Source organism: Adiantum capillus-veneris, chromosome 16 (genome assembly GCF_014529385.1).
Source record: "Adiantum capillus-veneris isolate H3 chromosome 16, ASM1452938v2, whole genome shotgun sequence".
Classification (NCBI taxonomy): Eukaryota; Viridiplantae; Streptophyta; class Polypodiopsida; order Polypodiales; family Pteridaceae; genus Adiantum; species Adiantum capillus-veneris.
Window position 1 is genome coordinate 7,930,813 of NC_140946.1, and position 20,669 is coordinate 7,951,481.

General features: G+C 42.0%; 1 protein-coding gene across 1 annotated transcript; it reads left to right on the top strand.

Moving 5' to 3' along the window:
• Nucleotides 1–17,385: 17,385 nt before the first annotated feature.
• Nucleotides 17,386–20,642, top strand: LOC147438516 (pentatricopeptide repeat-containing protein At3g02330, mitochondrial-like). Its single transcript, XM_086484614.1, has one exon. The coding sequence runs from the start codon at nucleotides 18,155–18,157 to the stop codon at nucleotides 20,639–20,641; it is 2,487 nt and encodes an 828-aa protein (XP_086340740.1). The 5' UTR covers nucleotides 17,386–18,154; the 3' UTR covers nucleotide 20,642.
• The last annotated feature ends 27 nt before the right edge of the window (nucleotides 20,643–20,669 follow it).

Here is a 20,669-nt window from a genome sequence, read left to right on the forward strand (position 1 = left end):
AGCAACATAAACATAGCATTTAGTTAACTTGGCATGAACAATACTTTTGCAAGAGAGAGAGGGTTTAGAGAAAATGACAACAATTGAGGACCGGATTTATGTGGCGCCAGTCCCCCCTCCAATAGGCATTTGTATTATAGTTTCTCCCATCAAGAGAGACTTGTTACAATACAATGTTTGTGTTCCTTGTGACCTAGGTGATGCAATGAAGATGGAAAGCTTCATGCATCACGAGCATAACATAAACTTTGTGGAAAGCATTAAGTATCCCAAGCCTCAATCCCAAGACCTCAAACACCTTCAAAGGTGGAGAGAGCTAGCAGGGAATGAGGGTAGGGAAGAGGAAGAAGAAACATTTCATAGGAGAAAGAATTAGTTCCTCACTTATCAACACTCTTCTTGCTAGCATACATAATAGCATAGTAATGAAGATGGAGAAGATGGCAAGATTAGGCATTGAAGCATGGCTCTTGGTTGGATTTTTATTCCATAGCCAAGAGTGTTAGTGTAGGCTCTCAACCTCTCTACTTGCTTGGAGAAGGAGAGGAAGCTCTTGCACTTTTCTCTTCACACAATGAGTGTGTGTGTGAGTGATTGTGAGAGAGTATACACCTCAAGCATGCCCCTAGCTTCCTTGGTCGACCCCCCCTTGTAGCTCAAGCTTGATGCTCATTGGACCCCTACAAAGCTGGCCAATCACATGCAGGATGCATTACAAGCAACAAGGGTAGTCTTGGGACAAGTGTCCCCATTTCCCCTTTGAGAGAGAGGACTTGATAAATGCAAAATCAATTAATTAAATTAAGTAATTTATTATTGGACCCCTTGGAAGGTCAAGCAATAGGCTTTAGGCACTCCATGAGGGCAACATGGGGAGGAGCTTGACAAGTGTCCCCTTTGCTTTCTTTGTACCAAGCTTGCCTTGTGTGAGGGTGTGTGTGTTCTCTCTCTAGCCCCCTCTTGTAGGGCTCGCCCCCTCCTTGTAGGGATAGTGATTGAATTTGCACACATTACCTCAAGCACCTTAGTTAGCAAAAGCATGACAAAGCACCTCAAGCTTGGGTGGCATTCCCACAAGCACCTCAAGCTTCCTAGTCGGCAAGCATGACAAGCACCTCAAGCACCTTAGTCATCAAGCACGACAAGTACCTCGAGCACCTTAGTCATCAAGCACGACAAGCACCTCAAGCACCTTAAGCTTGGGTTGGGTTCCCACCTCAAGCTCAGTCCTAGCTTACCTAAGGTCAAATGACTTTTTAACGCTACCCTTTGGAGGTCTTTAATGAAGCTAACCCTAAGGCCTTTAAGCTCCATTAATTAACTTGTTCTTTGATAGATCATCTCTCATTTGGGGCTCTTTAACATTGGCCCTGTGTCAAGATAGACCTGAAAGCACATGCCTGTATTCTAACCCTTGTTCCCATCTATTCTCCCACATTAAATGATCAGTTTAATATGAGAAAATCATTTAAGTTGGTTAGATATTAGATTTTATGACATGATGCACAAGATCAATGGAGAACGGAATTCAGGCAGGCCACATGGTGTAGCTAGGAAAAATGGAGAGCGAGTTGGTCAGCTAGGAAGGGTTGGTTTTTACTTCATCATTGTTTGAAAATCTGGCTCCTCCTTCTCCCATGTGGCACATGGCTATTGCTTTGCCCAACATCGTTTTTAGTCGCCCATATTTTTTATCTCCAGCTTGCAATCACCTTCATTTGGGATCTTCTTTGCCTCAGCCATGTTGGGTATATCTTGCAATCAATGTATGCCTAATGTGGTGCCCTTACAAAGGCACATAAATCTCATCAACACTATGAGATTTTAAGTTAGGAGCCGAGTTCTTGACGGGGATCGTCCTTGGCATGTGATCTCTTGGAGTACATTGATTGAACGATATGGCCAACATGGTTGATGCCTCGATCGATATGTACACCTAATGTGGTGCCCTTACAAAGGCACAAAAAGCTCATCAACAGTAAGAGATTGTAAGTAGGAGAGGAGTTCTTGATGGGGATCATCCTTGGGATGTGATCTCTTAGAGTGCATTGATTGCAGGATATGCCCAACATCGCTTGATGCAAGGAAGATCCCAGATGCAAAGGAGAGATCCTTGAAGTCAAGGTTAGACAAGAAGATCATGATGAGGCGTCAATAGCAATGAGATTTTCTTTTTGGACCTAACTATACGGCAAGTAAGCAGGGTGCTATGCTCAGCATATTGAAAGTGTTGGCCTCTCTGCACTAGTTGCAGTAGTGTTGTTGGTGAAAAATGCCGTGCGTTGTAGCGCTTTGGTTGATATATATGCCAAATGTGTGGTGCCGTCTCGAAGGCATGAGCACTACTTGATGGGCATCCCTCTCCAGGATCCCATCACATCCAAAAATGTTTTAATTGCAAAATATGTGCGACATGATTGTGTTGCAACGAAACTCTAGTTGAGCTTCCTCCCTCTCCAAGATGTTGTCATTTGTAGGATATGCCCAACATGGTTGTGGCAAGGAAGCAAAGTGCTATGCTTACCATATCAAAAGTGTTGGCCTCTCTCTGTAGCAACTCCCCCATGCAGCTCTTCAATTGCAAGGTAGCCCTCTGTTGTTTTGAAATCGAATGCTAAGGAAGGCATCTTGCAACCACCTAGGCTTGCACCTTGAAGGCCTCTGGCCTTACAGAAGTCGTTGCCATGGGTGGTTGTTGGTCAGGGGATGCTGGAGCAAGATGTCATGCTTGGTTGTGTTTTAATTGATATGTATGTCAAATTTGTGTTGTGAGTCCCGAAAGCATGAGAGCTACTTGATGGCCATCCTCTTCGGGATGTCATGCTTTCACCTCAAAGGCCTCTTTCACATGGGTGAGAGAATTCATGATGTTTTTTACATGATGCAAAGGTAAGGCCTCCCCTCCCGGGTATGAAAAGAAGTTCTAGGGTCTTTGTGGTTGTTGAAATATCGTGTAAGCTTCATCAGTTTTCAGTTCACATAGTAGCGGATTTTATGGTTGCTCGCTAGATGCGAAGGGAAATCTCCAAATAATGTTGGCCTTACACAAGACACTGAAGCTCTATGCTTTAGTTCACTAGATTTGGAGGAAGGGCATGCAATCACCTATGCTTGCACCTTTGAGGCATATGCCCTTCCACAAGATGTAGACATGGGCGAGAGTATGTATGCGCGATATGTATGCCGAGCGTGGTGCCCTCACAAAAGCATGTAAGTTCTTGATGGTGGACATCCTTTTTCCGATGTCTCTTGGAGCACTTTGATTACAGGATCTGCCCAACATGGCTGTGACAAGGAAGCTCTGGGTTCTTTTAGCCATATGCAAAGCAAAGACTTCTCTATACATGCAAGCACCTTGAAAGCCTCGCCCTTCCTAAGATGTTGACATGGCCGAGTGTTGAAAGGACGCCCTTTCAACAACGTTTCCATAAAGATTCCTCAAAGATTCTATAAAGATTCCACATGAAGATGGTGATGAAGTAATGAAGATGAAGATGGATGCTGCAACATGAAGATACGAGTTCATGGACGTCATCGAATATCCCGTTATTATTATTTTGAGCCATTACGACCACTTTTGTAATGTTTACGGGAACCTCATATTTTAAATCGGCACTTGTATTTTGGCCGCAGATGCTTGTATAATGAGTAAAGCCAACTCAGTTTCTTGTAATTAAGCTCTGTAGAAGCCTAGGGACAATTCAGGTCATTTGGCCGGACATTAGGTTTGAAGGCTTGGTATATAAGCTAAAACCTAAGGCTTTGTAAAACACATTACGTTATCTCAAATAATATACAGTCGTGGGTTCTGCAGCACAGAGTAGTGAGCTTCACGCACACACACCGTCGCACACACTAATCACATTGCAGATATGAGAGTAGGAGCGTGTTAGCATCGAGGAGCTCTCTGCGTCAATGCACGCAATGCAAGCCGAGGACCACATCGCGAGCCCGCCTGCTACGAGCTATATTTGGTCGTAAGTACCTAAAACGACATCCGATCTGAATGATCAAGTAGTCGTTAGAATCACGGTCTTCGTGTTGATGTCTTTGTAGATCAGTTCCGGACACTTCGGAAATTGCTGTTTTGAGTCTATCGTGACAGCGATTAGAGGTCTTACAGTTATGGTTTTCAGGGTTTAGGTGTTTGGCCACATAGGATATTTCCTTGTGAGTCTTACCCTCCGATTTCGAGTCATTCCGATATGATTTGAGACTATTTAGAGCTTGTTGTGTTTCGTAGGATGCGTTGTCTATTTCTTTGCTTTATGGTAGTGTTGTGGTAGGATTAGTGACTGTAGAGTGTTGTTCGTGTCTAGCTCAGGGTTGACAACCCAGAGATTGCTTCCATGTCCTAGTCGGGTCAGCTACGTCCTCGGATTGACAGTTTGTTGGTCTGTGTTCTCGTTGTGCTCCATCGTCCGTCACGGCGTACCCGCTAACATTGGTGCCGTTGCCGGGGACGAAGCGCCTAAACTAGCGTAGAGCGCATCACTCGTGTTTGACAGTATAGCGTTTCTCTAGAGTTTTCTAGAGTGTTGTCACCATTTGCCTTCTTAGTGGGAAGTCAGAGAGCGGATCTCTTGACTGAGGGATAGCCAGGGAGCCTGCGTCTCGCCGAGGTGGTCCACTATGAGGTTGAGGTATGGTTATTTTATTTTGTTGTGTGTTTAGATTAGGTTTTATGGTTTGTGTGTTTGGTTGTGACTTATGGTTGTGAAGAACTTGAAAAAGAAAAAGAAAAAACGCAAAAGGTAAGCAGAGGCTGTTTGCTTGCCAGAAAGCAAAAACAACCATTCAACCATCCAAAGTAGGACTTTAGGTAGTGTAGGACATCTGATGTTGATCTAGAGCAATTTTGACATGAAAATGTGCTTGAAAACACAAAAGGCGGAATTGTGCTGATTATGGTAAAAGTGCTCTAAAATGGTCGTTTGAAAGCCGATTTGAGTGCTTGTTTTTGCATTGGAGACCTTAAGGTAGGGGAAAAACACGGATTTGGTCCAATCCAAAACAAAAAAAAAACTCTAAAAAACCCAAAAAAATAAAAATTTGAAACCAAATCTGCAATTTTCAAAAAAAAAAGTTTGACCTCAAGACCTTGTTTTGCATATGCTCTAGAGCTTGTATGTGAAATTTCAAAGCATTTGCATCAGTGCTTGTGTATCTAAGTGGGAATTTGCTTTTTCTAAGTGTAAGGAGTATTTGGGTGAAATGCTTGAATCCAAAGGAAAAGAAGTCCAAATTGAATGAAACTTTGGGGATAGACTTCTAAGGGCATTGGGAACCAAACTGTCCAAAAACAGAGAAAAAAATCACTTCCCAGTGGCTCTCTGCTCAGTCTATCGCGATAGACTGGTGAATTAGAGATAGACTCACAATCAGGCAAAACCCCTCATACCACAGGTAAAACACATCAATACAAGGATGCTCCCAAAAAATGAGTGTACTTGGACACCTGCTTGACCACCAAACCTCAAGTCTGATGTTTAGAGTCTAAGTTCAGAGACACAGTGGTAAAAAGACCTTGACCAATAGTCCAAACATTGCACAACTTTGTGTATTCACTATACAGAGGATAAGGAAACTAGTTGTGAAGAGAACTTTGTAAAAAGACCAAAAGTGGGAAACTTTATGAGCCTATCGCGATAGGTTGGGGATATTTAGCTGTGGAACTTAGTTTGCAAATCCCTCCTAGGGATAGCTTAAGCAGAGCCTACATAGCATACACACCAAATTTCAAGGTGTTTGGATCACTAGAAGTGAATCTAAAGCCCATATAGAGATTCAGGTTCTGACAAAAACACTAAAAATGGCCCAAAACACAAACCAAGTGTCCAAATTGCATGAAATTTGAGGGATAGACACAAGAGAGTAAGGGGAATCTAAAAGTGAAGTCACAATTTTGAGTTGACTTTTCTTGCACAATCTGTTGTGCCTATCGCGATAGACTCATGACATTTTGAGTGGGACAGTTTTTGGAAATTGTGACTAGATAGCTTGAATCCACTCCTCACCTAGACCTTAACCATCATTTCAAATTTGAAATTGGACATCAAGAAGACCACCAAAGCACTTGTCTGGTGTTTTGAGTAAGACTTCAGAGACAAATTGGGTAAAGGGACTTGACCAAATTTCCAAACCTTGTGAAACTTGGTATACATGATCTACAGAGGGTAGGGAACACATCTGTGAAGAGAAAATTTGAAAAAAGTGTCCTTTTAGCATACTTGGTGAGTCTATCGCAATAGACTAAGAACCCAATGATAGAAACTGAATTTTTCAAAAACCTGTGTTGCATAGTTTGGAAGGTGCTATCAAAGACACATAAAAATTTTGAAGTCATTTGGACATCAGAAAGAGGGTCTAAGACCATTTGAGAGGATTTAGCTTGTAGAAAACACCAGATCTGGTCTAACTAACAAAGTAAAAGTCCAAACCACTTGAAAATTGGCAGGAGGACTAAGGAGAGGTGTTGGAACATAGTGGTATAGTCAAAGTTCAAGTCTGACCTATAAAAGGGGTACTTGTTGAGTCTATTGCGATAAACTCAAAGCAGGGCCAAAGAAATTGAAATTTTCAAAATCCTCTGGAGCATAGCTTGTTTAGCCTCTCAGGAGGTTACACACAAAATTTGGTGGATTTTGGACATTGGGAAGTCATCCTAAGTCTATTTTCTAGTGATCAGATATACTCAGAATTCTAGAGTTGGAGTTAAGAGACCTAAGAAAAAGTCTAAAACAAGTTAAAATTGGTGAGCAAGGTGTACAGAGCATAGGGAACACAGTGGTGAAGAGAAATCTGGAAAATTTTCAAAATTGAAGAATCTGCTAAGTCTATCGCGATAGACTAGGGTTTTTGTACAAAAATTGAAATTTTTGAAAATTGACCTTAGGGCCTTGTTCTACATGTTGTTGTGAGCCTATGGTTAAAATTTGAGTAAATTTGGAGCATTGGAAGTGCATCTAAGTGGATTACTTCACAAGATCAGAAAAGAAACTGTTGTTTGATGCAAGTTACAAAGGAAAAGTATTCCAAATTGCTTGAAACTTGGTGAGTAGTATCTCAAGAGAAGAGGGAACTCAAATATGTAAAAACAGTTGAAAAACTGTATCCCAGTAACACTCTGGTGAGTCTATCGCGATAGACTCAGAAATCCACTGTAGAAAAATAAAAATTCAAATCTGACTTCATATTTGGGTTCAGAAGGCCCATTATACCCTATACACAAAGTTTGAGTGCATTTGGACATCTGCAAGGGGTACTTGGTGAGTCTATCGCGATAGACAACTGAGGAAAAAATTTTGAGAATTTTTTTGAAACCAAGTATACCACTGGGTTTATCATTGCCTAAGGAGTGCACACACCAATTTTGGGCTCAAACTGATCACTTGCAAAAACATCAGATAGAGCAACTTTCCAAATTACATCTCATTATTTTGGTAATAACTTTCACATACGGACTCCGATTCCAAAACTTCTTTTATCAAAATGTAGCTTGAGAGTAGCACTACAGATCTTAGAGTAAATTGACCAAAACAATTTTTGGTAAGTTTTGAAAAAAACGCTGTTTAAGGCCTCAAAATGCATCCGGAAGTCAGGGGTGTCTAATACCAACAATTTGAGAGAATTGTGAGAAAACGCTCACGGTTTTGGACATAGTTTTGGATTTTCCCTGACCAAAACACTTGAACACACTGAGAGAGGTATTACTACAGCAAACTAGATCTGTTAAGCCTAGAAGTCATGTCTACATCAGACTCAGACTCAGACTCGGCTTATACAAGCACATGGATTGCAGGGATAGATGAGCACCCCCGCCCAGAATAGATCTTCCAAAGCTACAGTACATAAAGACCAATTTTGTGGAGAGAGTTTGGAAGTATAACCATGAAAGTGAAGGACTATATAAGTATATTAATGGAAATCAATTCAACCTTTACAGTTGCTTAGAGTCTTACCCAGATGAGCTGACAGAATACAAGCTCTTATATGTCTATACATACGAGGTCGACCGACAATGGACATCTTTATTTGTTGACAAGTATGGACGAGAATATAGAGCTGTAGAAAGCACAAATCCGCAAACCAAATTAGAGATGAGTGGATATTTGGTCAATGAAGGACCTCAGATACATCCACAAAACACAGGAACCTCTAAGAGAATTCCAAAGAGGGGACCACCACCTGGATTTCCCCCTAGAGCGATAACGAGAGATGAAACGATACCAGAGAGGAGTTTGGTTCCATACTTTGCACCCCAAAGTATAAGACCATCGCAGCTAAGAAAATGGGTAAATAGAAAGTACAATGGCATAGGAGACCCATACCCCCATGTCTCGGCTTTCAAGCAAGTCCTACCAGCAGAACGAGTAGAGGACTTCCACACGCAGTATGAGGGTTTTGGACTTACATTGGAGGACAATGCACAAGCATGGTTTGAACTATTGAACCGGAGAGAGTTCACAACCATTGAGAAAATGTTGGATGAATTTGTTCAAGAATTCACCAAGAGGGGCATAAAACATAACACCCTTCCTAAGATTCAGGAATTTAAACAAGGCGAAACAGAAACATTGCGACATGCAATACTGCGTTTCAAGCAATATGTTGCTAGATGTCCTACCCAAGAGTTACCCACGTCAGAACGTCAGATCCTATGCTTCATTAGAGGACTTAGGAATGAGAATCTCCAAAAGGACCTATACATGAAAAGATACCAAACCTTGGAAGAGGTGACCAAAGCGGCAGTTGACCTAGTTGACAATTGCAAATTCTATGAAGATGGTCAGAAGAAGATGAATGATGCGAGTGAGAAAAAGAAAACCGTTGATCTTGAGGATCAAAGAGGGAATCTAGGACAAAACCAAGTAAATGTTGAGGAGCAAATCATAGAGAATGTGATGCAACACATCAACCACTCTGACAGAGTACCGGCCTATACAGTTCCTAAACGACGCAGGTGCATGACATGTGGAGGGGACCATCCGACGCAACATTGTCCTGACTATAGACCTAAGACTCCACCAGGGTTTGAGCATGTTATGTCTCAACCGCCTAGATATCATCCTGTATCGGAACAAGTGTTCTTAAGTGAAAGACCGATAGCTACTAGAAATGCATATGTGAGTCATGAGCTTCAAATAGAAAGAAATGTGGTAGATCAGATGCCACTTCAAGGTCAATATCAAGTATTGCCACAACAACCAATACGTCCATGTGACAGAGGTGGTAGTAGTGATCACTTGATTAAGGATTGTCCACACAATGATATCATGATAAATGTATATTGTAATGAGTGTGCAATCACACATATGATTTTAGATTGTCCTAAGAATCCAAGAAATAAAGGTAAAATGCAACCACATGTTACCTTTCCTTCTACCAGCAAATCAGAGAAAGAACGAGCCGCAACAAAAGGAGAGACGACATCAACAACAGAGCAATAAACAATTGCAAAAGAACATGTGCTTAAACAACAAGAAGATGAAAGTAAGCAAGTTGCTCCAATAAACGTTGTCACAAGAGCACAAGCAAAAGTGCAAGAGCAGAAGCCTACAGATGGAGAGACTAGTAAGAGTTCCAAAAGCCGCAGAAACTCTAGACGAGCAAGAAGGACTAGAATGAAAGCGAGACTAGAAAGGGAAAAAGGAGAAGAAAAGGCTGTTACAACTGAGTTGGAAACAACTCAAGAGCAATAGACACAACAAAGGGAAGTTGAAACCCTTAAACCAGTTGAAGCACCCAAGAGTGCTAGTTTAGGAGGATCTGTCCTAGTGGACAAAGTGAATGAGCCTTTAGACACGATTTTACAGACTTATGAGGCTAGATTGGCAAATAGACAGACCTTAGAACAAAGATGGATGACTTATCCTTATCCTGAACTAGAGAAGTAGAGGCTAGAAATGTGTAAGCAGCTCATTGAAACTGCTCAAGCATTGCTAGAACCACCTCCACCAGAAGTGAAGGATAGGATAGTCACCCCATTGCACAAAGACGAGAGCATTAAAGTAGACGAATTGCCTAGAGAAGAAGTGGATCATAGGGATGAACCACTGCCAAGATCACAAGACTCGAGGGTAGTCCAAAATACAACAGATGAAGCAATGAGGGATTTCCCACCTTATGTTCCTATAGTTGAGGAGGAGTGGCCAGAGGAGTTATGGAAGGCTGTCCAAGATGCCCAAAAAAGAGAAGAGGATTCTGGATCAGCACCATTCCTTGAAATCACATTAGATAGACCACAAATTAGTGTTGATGCGAGGTCATATCATGGTGACGTAGGATCGATAGCCTCCGAAGACAGTAGACCTGCATCGTTAAGAACTTTGCCACAGTACATGGGAGATTTTGAGGCAAAGTCTGAGATTGTGAGAGTTCCATCACAGAGGCTAGGGGGGACAAAAGAATTGGAAACAAAAATTTTGACTGACTTGCTATCCACGCCAGTGAAGTGCACAATTACGTTGGCAGAACTTTTGAAAATTAGGCCGAGTATGTGGACGGATATAGGAAAATGCTTGGAAAAAATTGGGATCAAAAGCCCTTCAAGGTTCCAAGAGCTAGATGAGATCGAGAAGCCTAGATCAAATGTAAAACCGGTACCTTTGAACAAAGTAGGAGAGTACTGTGAAGGAGAAGATGGTAATGCCACTTTGTCTGTCGAGTACAATGGGATTGAAACAAAAGCTATACTTGACAGCGGAGCAGGAATTTCCATAGCAACAAAACGAATATGGGAGAAATGGGGTAGGCCCGCCTTCAGAACAACCAGAATAAAATTACAGTTAGCTGATGGGCATGTGGAAAGACCCATGGAATTGCTAGAAGCGATAGTGGTGTCTTCTTGTGGTATAGAGTATGCGCATACTTTTGCCATAGTTGACTTTGGCAAGAAAAATAACTATGAAATCATCCTTGGAAGACCATTCATGAGGCAACTCAAGATGGTACAAGATTGGGGTTATGATTATCTATACTTGAGACATGCTGAAACCACAACACGTGTAAATATGAGAAATCATAGTTACCAAGATGTAACTAGAACGCCCGTGGAAGATTTTGATTCTGCAACACAAAGTGGATCAACAGACTATCCGTGGATGGGCAAAAAGAAAGAAATCTGGATGTGCGGAGCATTGAAGTGTAGTGACTTTGGGAGAAACAAGAATTCCTTAGAGAGGGCCTTAGAAGATGATGCTTACATAAGAGAACCTTTTTCGGAAGAGGCGTTAGAACCGCTAGAGTGGACTCAGATATTGGCTACTTTGGATGTCTGTGTTAATGAGACCACACCAACAAAATTTTGCTATGAGAATGGGTATGACATAGTCCCCTACTACATGCTAAGGGTTATGGGTGAGACAAATGACGAATCTGAGTATGAGTTCGAAACAGGGTTATCAGCTATGGGGATAACACAAAACCAAATACCTAGCCTGAATACTGGTCATATAGAAATAGGTGCTCTTTGCGATCAGTGTGCGATAACACACTTGATTACAAACTGTCCAACTCGAATGCATAGTACAAAGGAGGAGCCGCAAGTCAATGAAGCAAAGTTGCAGGAAGAAGGGCTAAGATCCAAAGAAGATACTTCAGGTCCAAAGCCTACAAACGAGCAATATGAAGACTTGGAATCAATCAAAGAAGAGGTGCAGCAAGTGACAGGAAGTTCAGACACTATTGGTGACATTTCAACATCTGAAGTCGAGGAAGAAGAGCCTATGACTCTACAGGAACCAAATGCTGATTTTGTCTCTCCAAAAGACATATCAGAGGAAATGGTGGTTAAGGAGGAGGTAGAACACACAAATGAACTCACAAGTGTGAACAATGAAGAAGAAGACGACAAGGAGTCCAGGCCAAAGATTGCTCAAGTCACTCAAGAGAACACAGGCAATCTAGTACCAAAGAAGATCAACTTTTTGCTAAGTGCACAAGACGGAGTCAAGATGAAGTTTATGGCAGAAATTGATACAAATTCCATGACTAATGTTATGTCATATGGCATGTGGTTACTTCTAGGTAAGCCAAAGCTTTATGATATTCAGATAAAGGTAAATCTCTCACGTGAAGTAGATGTTATAAGTATGGGGATTGCAGAAGCTACTCTCCAACTACACTCACAGAATGTCAAAGAAAAATTCTCGGTGGTAGATTCTCGAAAAATGGGAACACACTTGATTTTGTCCAAGCCATGGGCACAAGTCTTTGAAAACAAGCTTGAATCTTCAACAATGGTCATCACAACAAGCTATCAAGTGGCAACAGAGGTCAAGCCTACAACAGCTCAAAGATTCTTGGCGCAAAGCTAAAGTAAGCCCACAGTCTCTAGCCCAGCGAATGCAAGTGCAAGACAAAGCCTCTACATCAAAAGCCAAACCATCAACAAAACAATGGAAACCCAAGCAAAAAGTCTATCAACCGAAGTTTCACAGGAACAACCTCAACAAGCAAAGATAACAGGATGGATCACATCAAGCGCGTCAATTATTGCACAAGGCTACAAGAAAGGAAATTCAGATATTTGGGTCAACAAGCCCAAGATAACAGCCTGGCGATATCCATCCCATGACAACCACTCAGTCAGGAATCAACAAAGCTGTCAACGTCAATCACATAACTCAACCAAGAGAAAGGACGGGTACAAAAAGCAAAAGAGAAGTTCTTCCACTAGACAAACCATACGACAAGTCTGGGCAATGAAATCAGAATTCTACAAGACTACCCAACAAAGTCAAGTGAAGATCACCTCTAAGCAAGTCCAAAGCTTCATTCCAATCGAGTTACTCGAAGCACAAGGATTCTACGAGGGTAACTTTCAAATCTGGTTACCTAAGGTAGTAGCTTATCAAGGAATCACCAAGGAAAAGCAAGAAACATCAAGAAATGAAGAGCAGCCACCCGCTACACCCAAGAGTACTACAACCTTTAGATGGATCCCTCGTCAATTACTACAAGAGCAAGGCTTTTACAAAAGTAACAGCCATATTTGGAAATTAAAGAAAAGGTATCATCAAGTTAAAGAAGAAACAAGGCAAGTGGCAAAGGACATCACACCAGGCCCAAGAACAATGTGGGTTCCAAAATCCGTGATTGAGGCTCAACAACAAGAAAGATACACAACTCCTTTACAGCCTCTTAACAACAAAAAGAAAGCAACGGTAAATACGGAGGTCACAGTTTTGAAGAACACTATCTGGAAGAAGAAGACTTCATCAACCATTGCTTCAACATCAATACTTGTCTCATCAAGCAACCACAATTTGCTACCAAGGAATGAAGAGCAGATATATGCCAATGTATTGGACAACATGGCATCTCAAACAGAAACTAACGAGAAAGGCCTAAACATCAAAAGCATATAGAATTGGATTTCAGGCCGCGATCAGGTAAGTCCAAATCACCATTAAACTTACATGGCATAAGAGTCTAGAGTCGGGCAGCTAAGCCACTAAATGAGCGAAGTGTCAGACCCAAGCTTCAAGTTAATATTTTTCTATGGTTTATGAGTCTAGCTAATAGGTATAAGCTCAAGCTAGAGACTTGAGCATACATAAAGTCATGTTGCTCATGCTGGAAGAGGTGAGCATAAGAGTCAAAGTCCATAGAATATATAAGGTGGAGAAGGCGGAGTAGTCCAAAAAGAAAAGAAAAGAAAAAAACACTCATGCACTTGACACAGTGAGGAAGAGTGGAGAAACCTCGACAACGAAAACCCTTCTTGTGAGTAGTGAAAGCTTTTGAAGCACTCATGCTATATGTTTTGCTCGCTACATTAACTCCATGAAGAACCCATCAATACTCTTCTCTCGCACCGCATCTTGTTTAACATGCATAACTCTGTGCAAGCATATAGGTGTCCCATCATTGGACATATGCATTAGGCACTCTTTTTTATTCCACCCATGCACTTACACAAACAAATGACGATGACCAAGCGGAAACAGGTTTTATAAGCCTTTGCTCAACAACAATGACTCTGACTTCAAGCTACTAACACTTATCCATGTATATCAAGTCCCTACTAGTAGCCATATGGCCATATGTACTTTAACTCAGCATAACTCTATAACATCAGAACCTAAGTACATATAGCCTCGCATTTAATTATGACTAAAGACATTTTTTTCTCCACTGGGTTTTTCTGTTTAGTCTTATCCAGGTATCCAAGACCTTCATTTTGTATATACGCTATATTTTACTTTTACTCTTTTATTTTTTATCACAACAAAAGCAAGAAGAACCACGATATCCCCACACTACTATTGCAAATCTACTGACAAGTCAAAAGGGAGAGGCAAAAAAAAAAGCTTCACAAAGCTTCAAGTCAACTTACAGGTACAACTGCGAGATAACAACCATAGGAAAAGCATACTAGAGCTACAATGACAACGACCCTGCTGCACCAACAAGTCGATACAACCTCATGCAATTCAAGATACAACAACCAATCGGAGGGGGAGAGTTCCAGGCTTCAAATACACTACAGGTACAACTTCAAGGCAGCTTTAACATCACGGAAAGCAACCAACTACAGAAGAGGCTGCCACAACAACTTCAACCAACACCAAGGCATCAAGAACTCGTCAAGGCCAGCAAAGACATAGGGTCTTGTCGGGGACGACAAGAATTCGGAGGGGGAGAGTGTTGAAAGGATGCCCTTTCAACAACGTTTCCATAAAGATTCCATTAAAGATTCCATAAAGATTCCACATGAAGATGGTGATGAAGTAATGAAGATGAAGATGGATGCTGCAACATGAAGATACGAGTTCATGGACGTCATCGAATATCCCGTTATTATTATTTTGAGCCATTACGACCACTTTTGTAATGTTTACGGGAACCTCATATTTTAAATCGGCACTTGTATTTTGGCCGCAGATGCTTGTATAATGAGTAAAGCCAACTCAGTTTCTTGTAATTAAGCTCTGTAGAAGCCTAGGGACAATTCAAGTCATTTGGCCGGACATTAGGTTTGAAGGCTTGGTATATAAGCTAAAACCTAAGGCTTTGTAAAACACATTACGTTATCTCAAATAATATACAGCCGTGGGTTCTGCAGCATAGAGTAGTGAGCTTCACGCACACACACCGTCTCGCACGCTAATCACATTGCAGATATGAGAATAGGAGCGTGTTAGCATCGAGGAGCTCTCCGCGTCAACGCAAGAAATGCAAGTTGAGGATCACATCGCGAGCCCGCCTGCTACGAGCTATATTTGGTCATAAGTACCTAAAACGATATCCGATCTGAATGATCAAGTAGTCGTTAGAATCAGGGCGAGAAGCTCTTCGTGTTGATGTCTTTGTAGATCAGTTCCGGACACTTTGGAAATTGCTATTTTGAGTCTATCGCGACAGCGATTAGAGGTCTTACAATTATGGTTTTCAGGGTTTAGGTGTTTGGCCACATAGGATATGTCCCTTGTGAGTCTTACCCTCCGATTTCGAGTCATTCCGATATGATTTGAGACTGTTTCGAGCTTGTAGTGTTTCGTAGGATGCGTTGTCTGTTTCTTTGCTTTATAGTAGTGTTGTGGTAGGATTAGTGACTGTAGAATGTTGTTCGTGTCTAGCTCAGGGTTGACAACCCAGAGATTGCTTCCATGCCCTAGTCGGGTCAGCTACGTCCTCGGATTGACAGTTTGTTGGTCTGTTTTCTCGCTGTGCTCCATCGTCTGTCGCGGCGTACCCGCTAACACCGAGAGAATTCACATTGAGATTTCTAGTTAGGGGCTATTGGAGAAAGATGTTGTGTTGGCAATGCTTCGGTCAATATGTATGCCAAATGTGGTGCCCTTATGAAAGCACCATAACTTTTCATTGAGCATTGTGTCCAAAAAGTTGGCTCCTAGAAAGTGTTGTTTGTAGGATATGCGTAACATGATTGTGGTAAGGAAGCTTGATGCTATTGTTCGCCCATGTCACCGGATGTGAAGGGAAGGCCCTTGCGCAAGAGGTTGACATGGGTGAGAGAATCCCCGTTGAAATCACTAGCCAAGGGATATTGGAGAAAGATGTCATTCTTGGCGGTGCTTTGCTCGATTTGTATGCCAAACGTGGTGCCCTCACAAAAGCACAAAAAGTTATTGCAGGATATGCCAACATGGTTGTGGTGAGGAAGCTTTGGACGATTTTAATGAGTTGGGGCACAAAGGCCTCTTGCTCTGGATTATTGGCGGTGATATGTATGCCAAACGTGGTGCCCTCACAAAAGCACAATTAGTTCTTACAGGTTATGCCCAACATGGTTGTGGCAAGGACGCTTTGGACGATTTTAGTGAGTTAGGATGCAAAGGCCTCTTGCTATGGATGCAAGCACCTTGAAAGATTGTGCCCTTTCAAAGTTGTTGGCATGGGTGAATGAGGAGATTGCTAGTCAGGGATTGTTGAGAAAGATGTCCTTCTCGGCAGTGCTTTGCTCGTTATGTATGCCAAAGGTGGTGCCCTTACAGAAGTGGATGAGAGTGAGTATATATTATGTTTACATTGATTGTGGAGCTATGCATTCTCTCTAGATGCGGTTACCTATGCTTAGACTAACAAACTATTTACAGTGATGTTATCCTCTTATAGGAGTAGAGACAACACAAGAGGTGAAAGGCACGTAACGTGTATCGGCCAGGGACATCGGAACATGCAGTGAGTAAGCTCATGCAGTGAACGAATATATTTAAATTTTCATGCTGCCATGGGAGTGGCACGTTCCTTCGTATTATATAAAAGTGGGGAGGACTCTGCAAACTCCTTTGTGCAAGAAAACTTGCAAATATTTTTTAATAACATAAAGATGGACCAATACATAATAAAAAGTAATATTGTTAAATATGATTAAAAAATTAAAGTACATTTTACAAAAATGCTAATCCACTTTATGGTTTTTGTAAGGTCTTCGTGTTGTATACGAAACAATGTATCAGGGATATCACACTGATAGTAACCGCAAGCTCTCTCTCTCTCTCTCTCTCTCCAATATGTCAGACAACACTAGGAGTATTAATCTACATCATATTGTCATCTTTCTATTTTCCTATGCACTATACATTACAATGCAGCTAACGAAGCACTCTAGTTGACGAGTACTACACATTGTTGGCCATTGCTGAGTACTACTATAGAAAGCGAGAGAGAGATTGATTGTGGGGTGGCTCAAGTGTAACTCCCCTTCATATCACACCACCAATGCAGAAGACAACAATGAGCTTTCATACTTTGATAGTCTGTTTGCCACCGTAGGAAGAGGGAGTCTCACTCGTGGAGCCTTATAGCTAACGAAGTAATAAGGTGATTGATCTCTATGATGAGGTATTGCCTCAAATTTACATTGTCATAGGGATCATCTTGTTCTCGGAGATGATAATGCGAAGGTCGAACTTGGACCGTTGTCTTCGACTCTTTTTTGTACACCGCGCACGCACGAAAATTGGCGTGGCTTTGTGTGTGGACTCTGGAGGCCATGCACAGTGCGATAGAGTCGATGCGATGTGGTTGTGTCAGCGTCCATTCTTGCTTACACATGCGTCTCCCACAATATCAAAATTTTCTGTAGTGAAGGCGAGACAGCTTCCTCTTTTCTATGTATCAATGTGGGCATGCGATGTCAGATAGAAACTGAGGTCAGATGGTTTAAGGCATTCACCAAAAAGGAAAGGGAACAACAAATTTCTGCTTCAACCACCCGCAGATGAACAAAGCACCAGCGAGAACGTGCGCAGTCAACAACAGATCGGGGGCCCTTTCCTCGCCACAGCTCGTTTAAAGGGTCTATGGGGGAGGGCTCTAAGGCTGTATGCCTCTCTGTACATGATATAATTTAGCTGTACTGAGACTAGTTATCCTCTGATACAATGGGATTACTACATTTCCATAGAATTGTGATTCAGCCCTTCCTCTTCCTATTTATTGGGTGAAGGCTCAGCATCAATTTTCGTTCATTTGAGCCTTCTTTAGCATGCAGCCCTTCCTTGAAGAGGTTGAGCTCTGGTGATCCATGCACAGCTATCTCATTGTTAAGGATGATTATTTTGGATTGTACACAGGCTGTTTGGGAACGTGACAAGGATGGAGAGGCCTACTCACTTCCCTGCCACAGTTTTGTTATTTGAACCATGGTTGAGTGGCATATGTATATCCTTTCCTTATAAGTATGAAAGGCACAGAACATCTGACTAGCAAGCAACTTGACTTCTTGCCAAGGGTGGGGAGATTTAAAGAGCAGGAACTGTTTCAGTGCACTTATCGATCATGTCATGCAGTCACCGAGTTGGGTCAAGTACCATGGAAATCACAGGCCCTTTACCACACATGCCTGTCTGAAGAAGACATCAAGGTTGATTCCTGTAAGGAGCATCAAGGAATGACAGAAAAGTTTTCCACCCTTCTTCGACGACGAGGTAAAGCCAAGGAGCTTCATGAGGGTCATCTTGTGCATACCCAAATTATTATGCTCGGGTATGAAGAATCAACATTTCTTGCCAATTCTGTGATTGAGATGTATGGTAATTGTGAGCAAGTCAAAGATGCAAGGATTCTCTTTGAAAAGCTTGTTAATCTAAACATTTACTCATTCAATATAGCCATCAAAATATATGGCCGAAATGGGATGCTAGACCTTGCGAGAGAGTTGTTCTGGAAGATCCCACTCCGTGATGTTGTATCATGGAGCACCATGATTGGAGTGCTTTCACAATCGGGCCACTATGGAGAAGCCTTGGATGTTTATTGTCAGATGGTGTCAGGATCCATCAAGCCAGACAAGATCACGTTTGTTTGTGTTCTGAATGCATGCTCCTATCTGGCACTTTTGAAAGAGGGAATTGAGGTGCATGCCTCTATAGTAGCTCAGCAATTGGAATCTGACATTGTAGTTGGAACTACGCTTGTAAACATGTATGGGAAATGTGGACAGGTGCTCTATGCAGCTAATGTTTTTGACCGCATGCCTATTCGCGATACTGTTTGTTGGAATGCTATGATGACAGCTTATGCTCAAAACGGCCACAGCCTAGCTGCTCTTTCTCTCTTGAAAAACATGCTGACTGAAGGGATTGAACCAACGAGCGTTTCTTTTTTAGGTGCTGTCGAAGCTTGTGCAGGGCACTGCTTCCTTCAAGAGGGACAAAGGATTCATGCCATTGTTAATGACAGTGGGTTTTTACCAGACTGTACATTAGAAAATGCGCTTCTCAACATGTATGGAAAATGTGGGAGCCTTTATCTTGCTGGGGTTGTTTTTGAGAGTATGCCATTCCGAGATACGGTTTCTTGGACTTCCATGGTTGTTGCTTTTAGTCACAATGAGAAATATTATGACGCCCTTCGTTTGTATGATGGTATGCGAGGTGCAGGGGTTGGACCCAATAACATGGCCTTTGTATCTGCTCTTAATGCTTGTGCAAGTTTGGAGGCCTTGGAAGGAGGGCAGTCTATCCACAACAGCATTGTGGTTGATTGTGTTTGCAGTGATAGCATGGTCGAAATTGCTCTTATACACATGTATGGCAAGTGCAAGGCTTTATGTAGTGCAGAAAAGATTTTTTGGGGAATGGTTTCTTTGGATGTGGTTGCGTGGAATGTGATGATAGCATCTCTTATTAGTAACAATCACATTGAGGATGCCTTGGAGTATTTTCATTCCATGAAGAACCAAGGGTTTAAGCCCGACGATATCACTTATGCATCTGTCCTCGATGCATGTTCATGCGTGAATCGCTTATTTCCTGGGCAACATATTCATACTGTTCTCTTTTATCTTGGGTACCAACTGGACAGTTTTATTCAAACTTCGCTTGTCATCATGTATGGAAGATGCGGTGACCTTTATAAGGCGAAGACTGCTTTGGATAGTTTTTTTGCTCAAAACATCGCAGCTATGAATGCTTATTTGTCTGTATTGATAGAGAATGAACATGAGAAGGAAGCACTGAATTTTTTTTATTTGATGCTATCTAGTGGTGTCAGGCCAGACAAAATATCTTATGTGCACGCTATTGATGCATGTGCAACCCTGGCGGTGTTTGAGGATGGGAAGGACATTCATGATATGTATGTTACTGCTGAGTTCAAGCAAGACCTTGTTGTAGCGACGGCCGTGATCAGCATGTATGGGAAATGTGGAACTATGCTTCATGCGAGGAGTGTGTTCAAAAAAATCAGAGAGTGGGACCTTGTTCTTTGCAATTCCATGACAAGTGCATTCGCTCAAAATGGTGATATTTCAGGCGCTCGTTTAATCTTCACTCGAATGCAGGGTGAAGGTATTAAACCTGATCGAAGTACCTTCACAAGTATGCTAACAGCTTGCAGCCATGCAGGAGAAGTCGAAGAGGGCTCGCACCTCTTTGTGTGTATGAGTACGGATCATGGATTGAAACACCTGGAGGATCAGTATGTATGCTTGATTGATATCCTAGCTCGTGCCGCGAATTTGGACAAGGCTGAGCAGGTGATTGAAAGCATACCGTGTGACTTGACTTCCGCAATGTGGTTGGCGTTCCTCAGTGGGTGTCAAACTCATGATGTGGAAAGAGGGTTGCTCGGTGCCAGGGCATGTTCTGTTTTAAACCCAGAGGATGCATCCGTCTATGTGTTGATATCTAATATCGCTGCTGCTGCCGGAAATCGGTATTGCTAGTTGTACTTCTTAAGCAACTCCTTTTCAT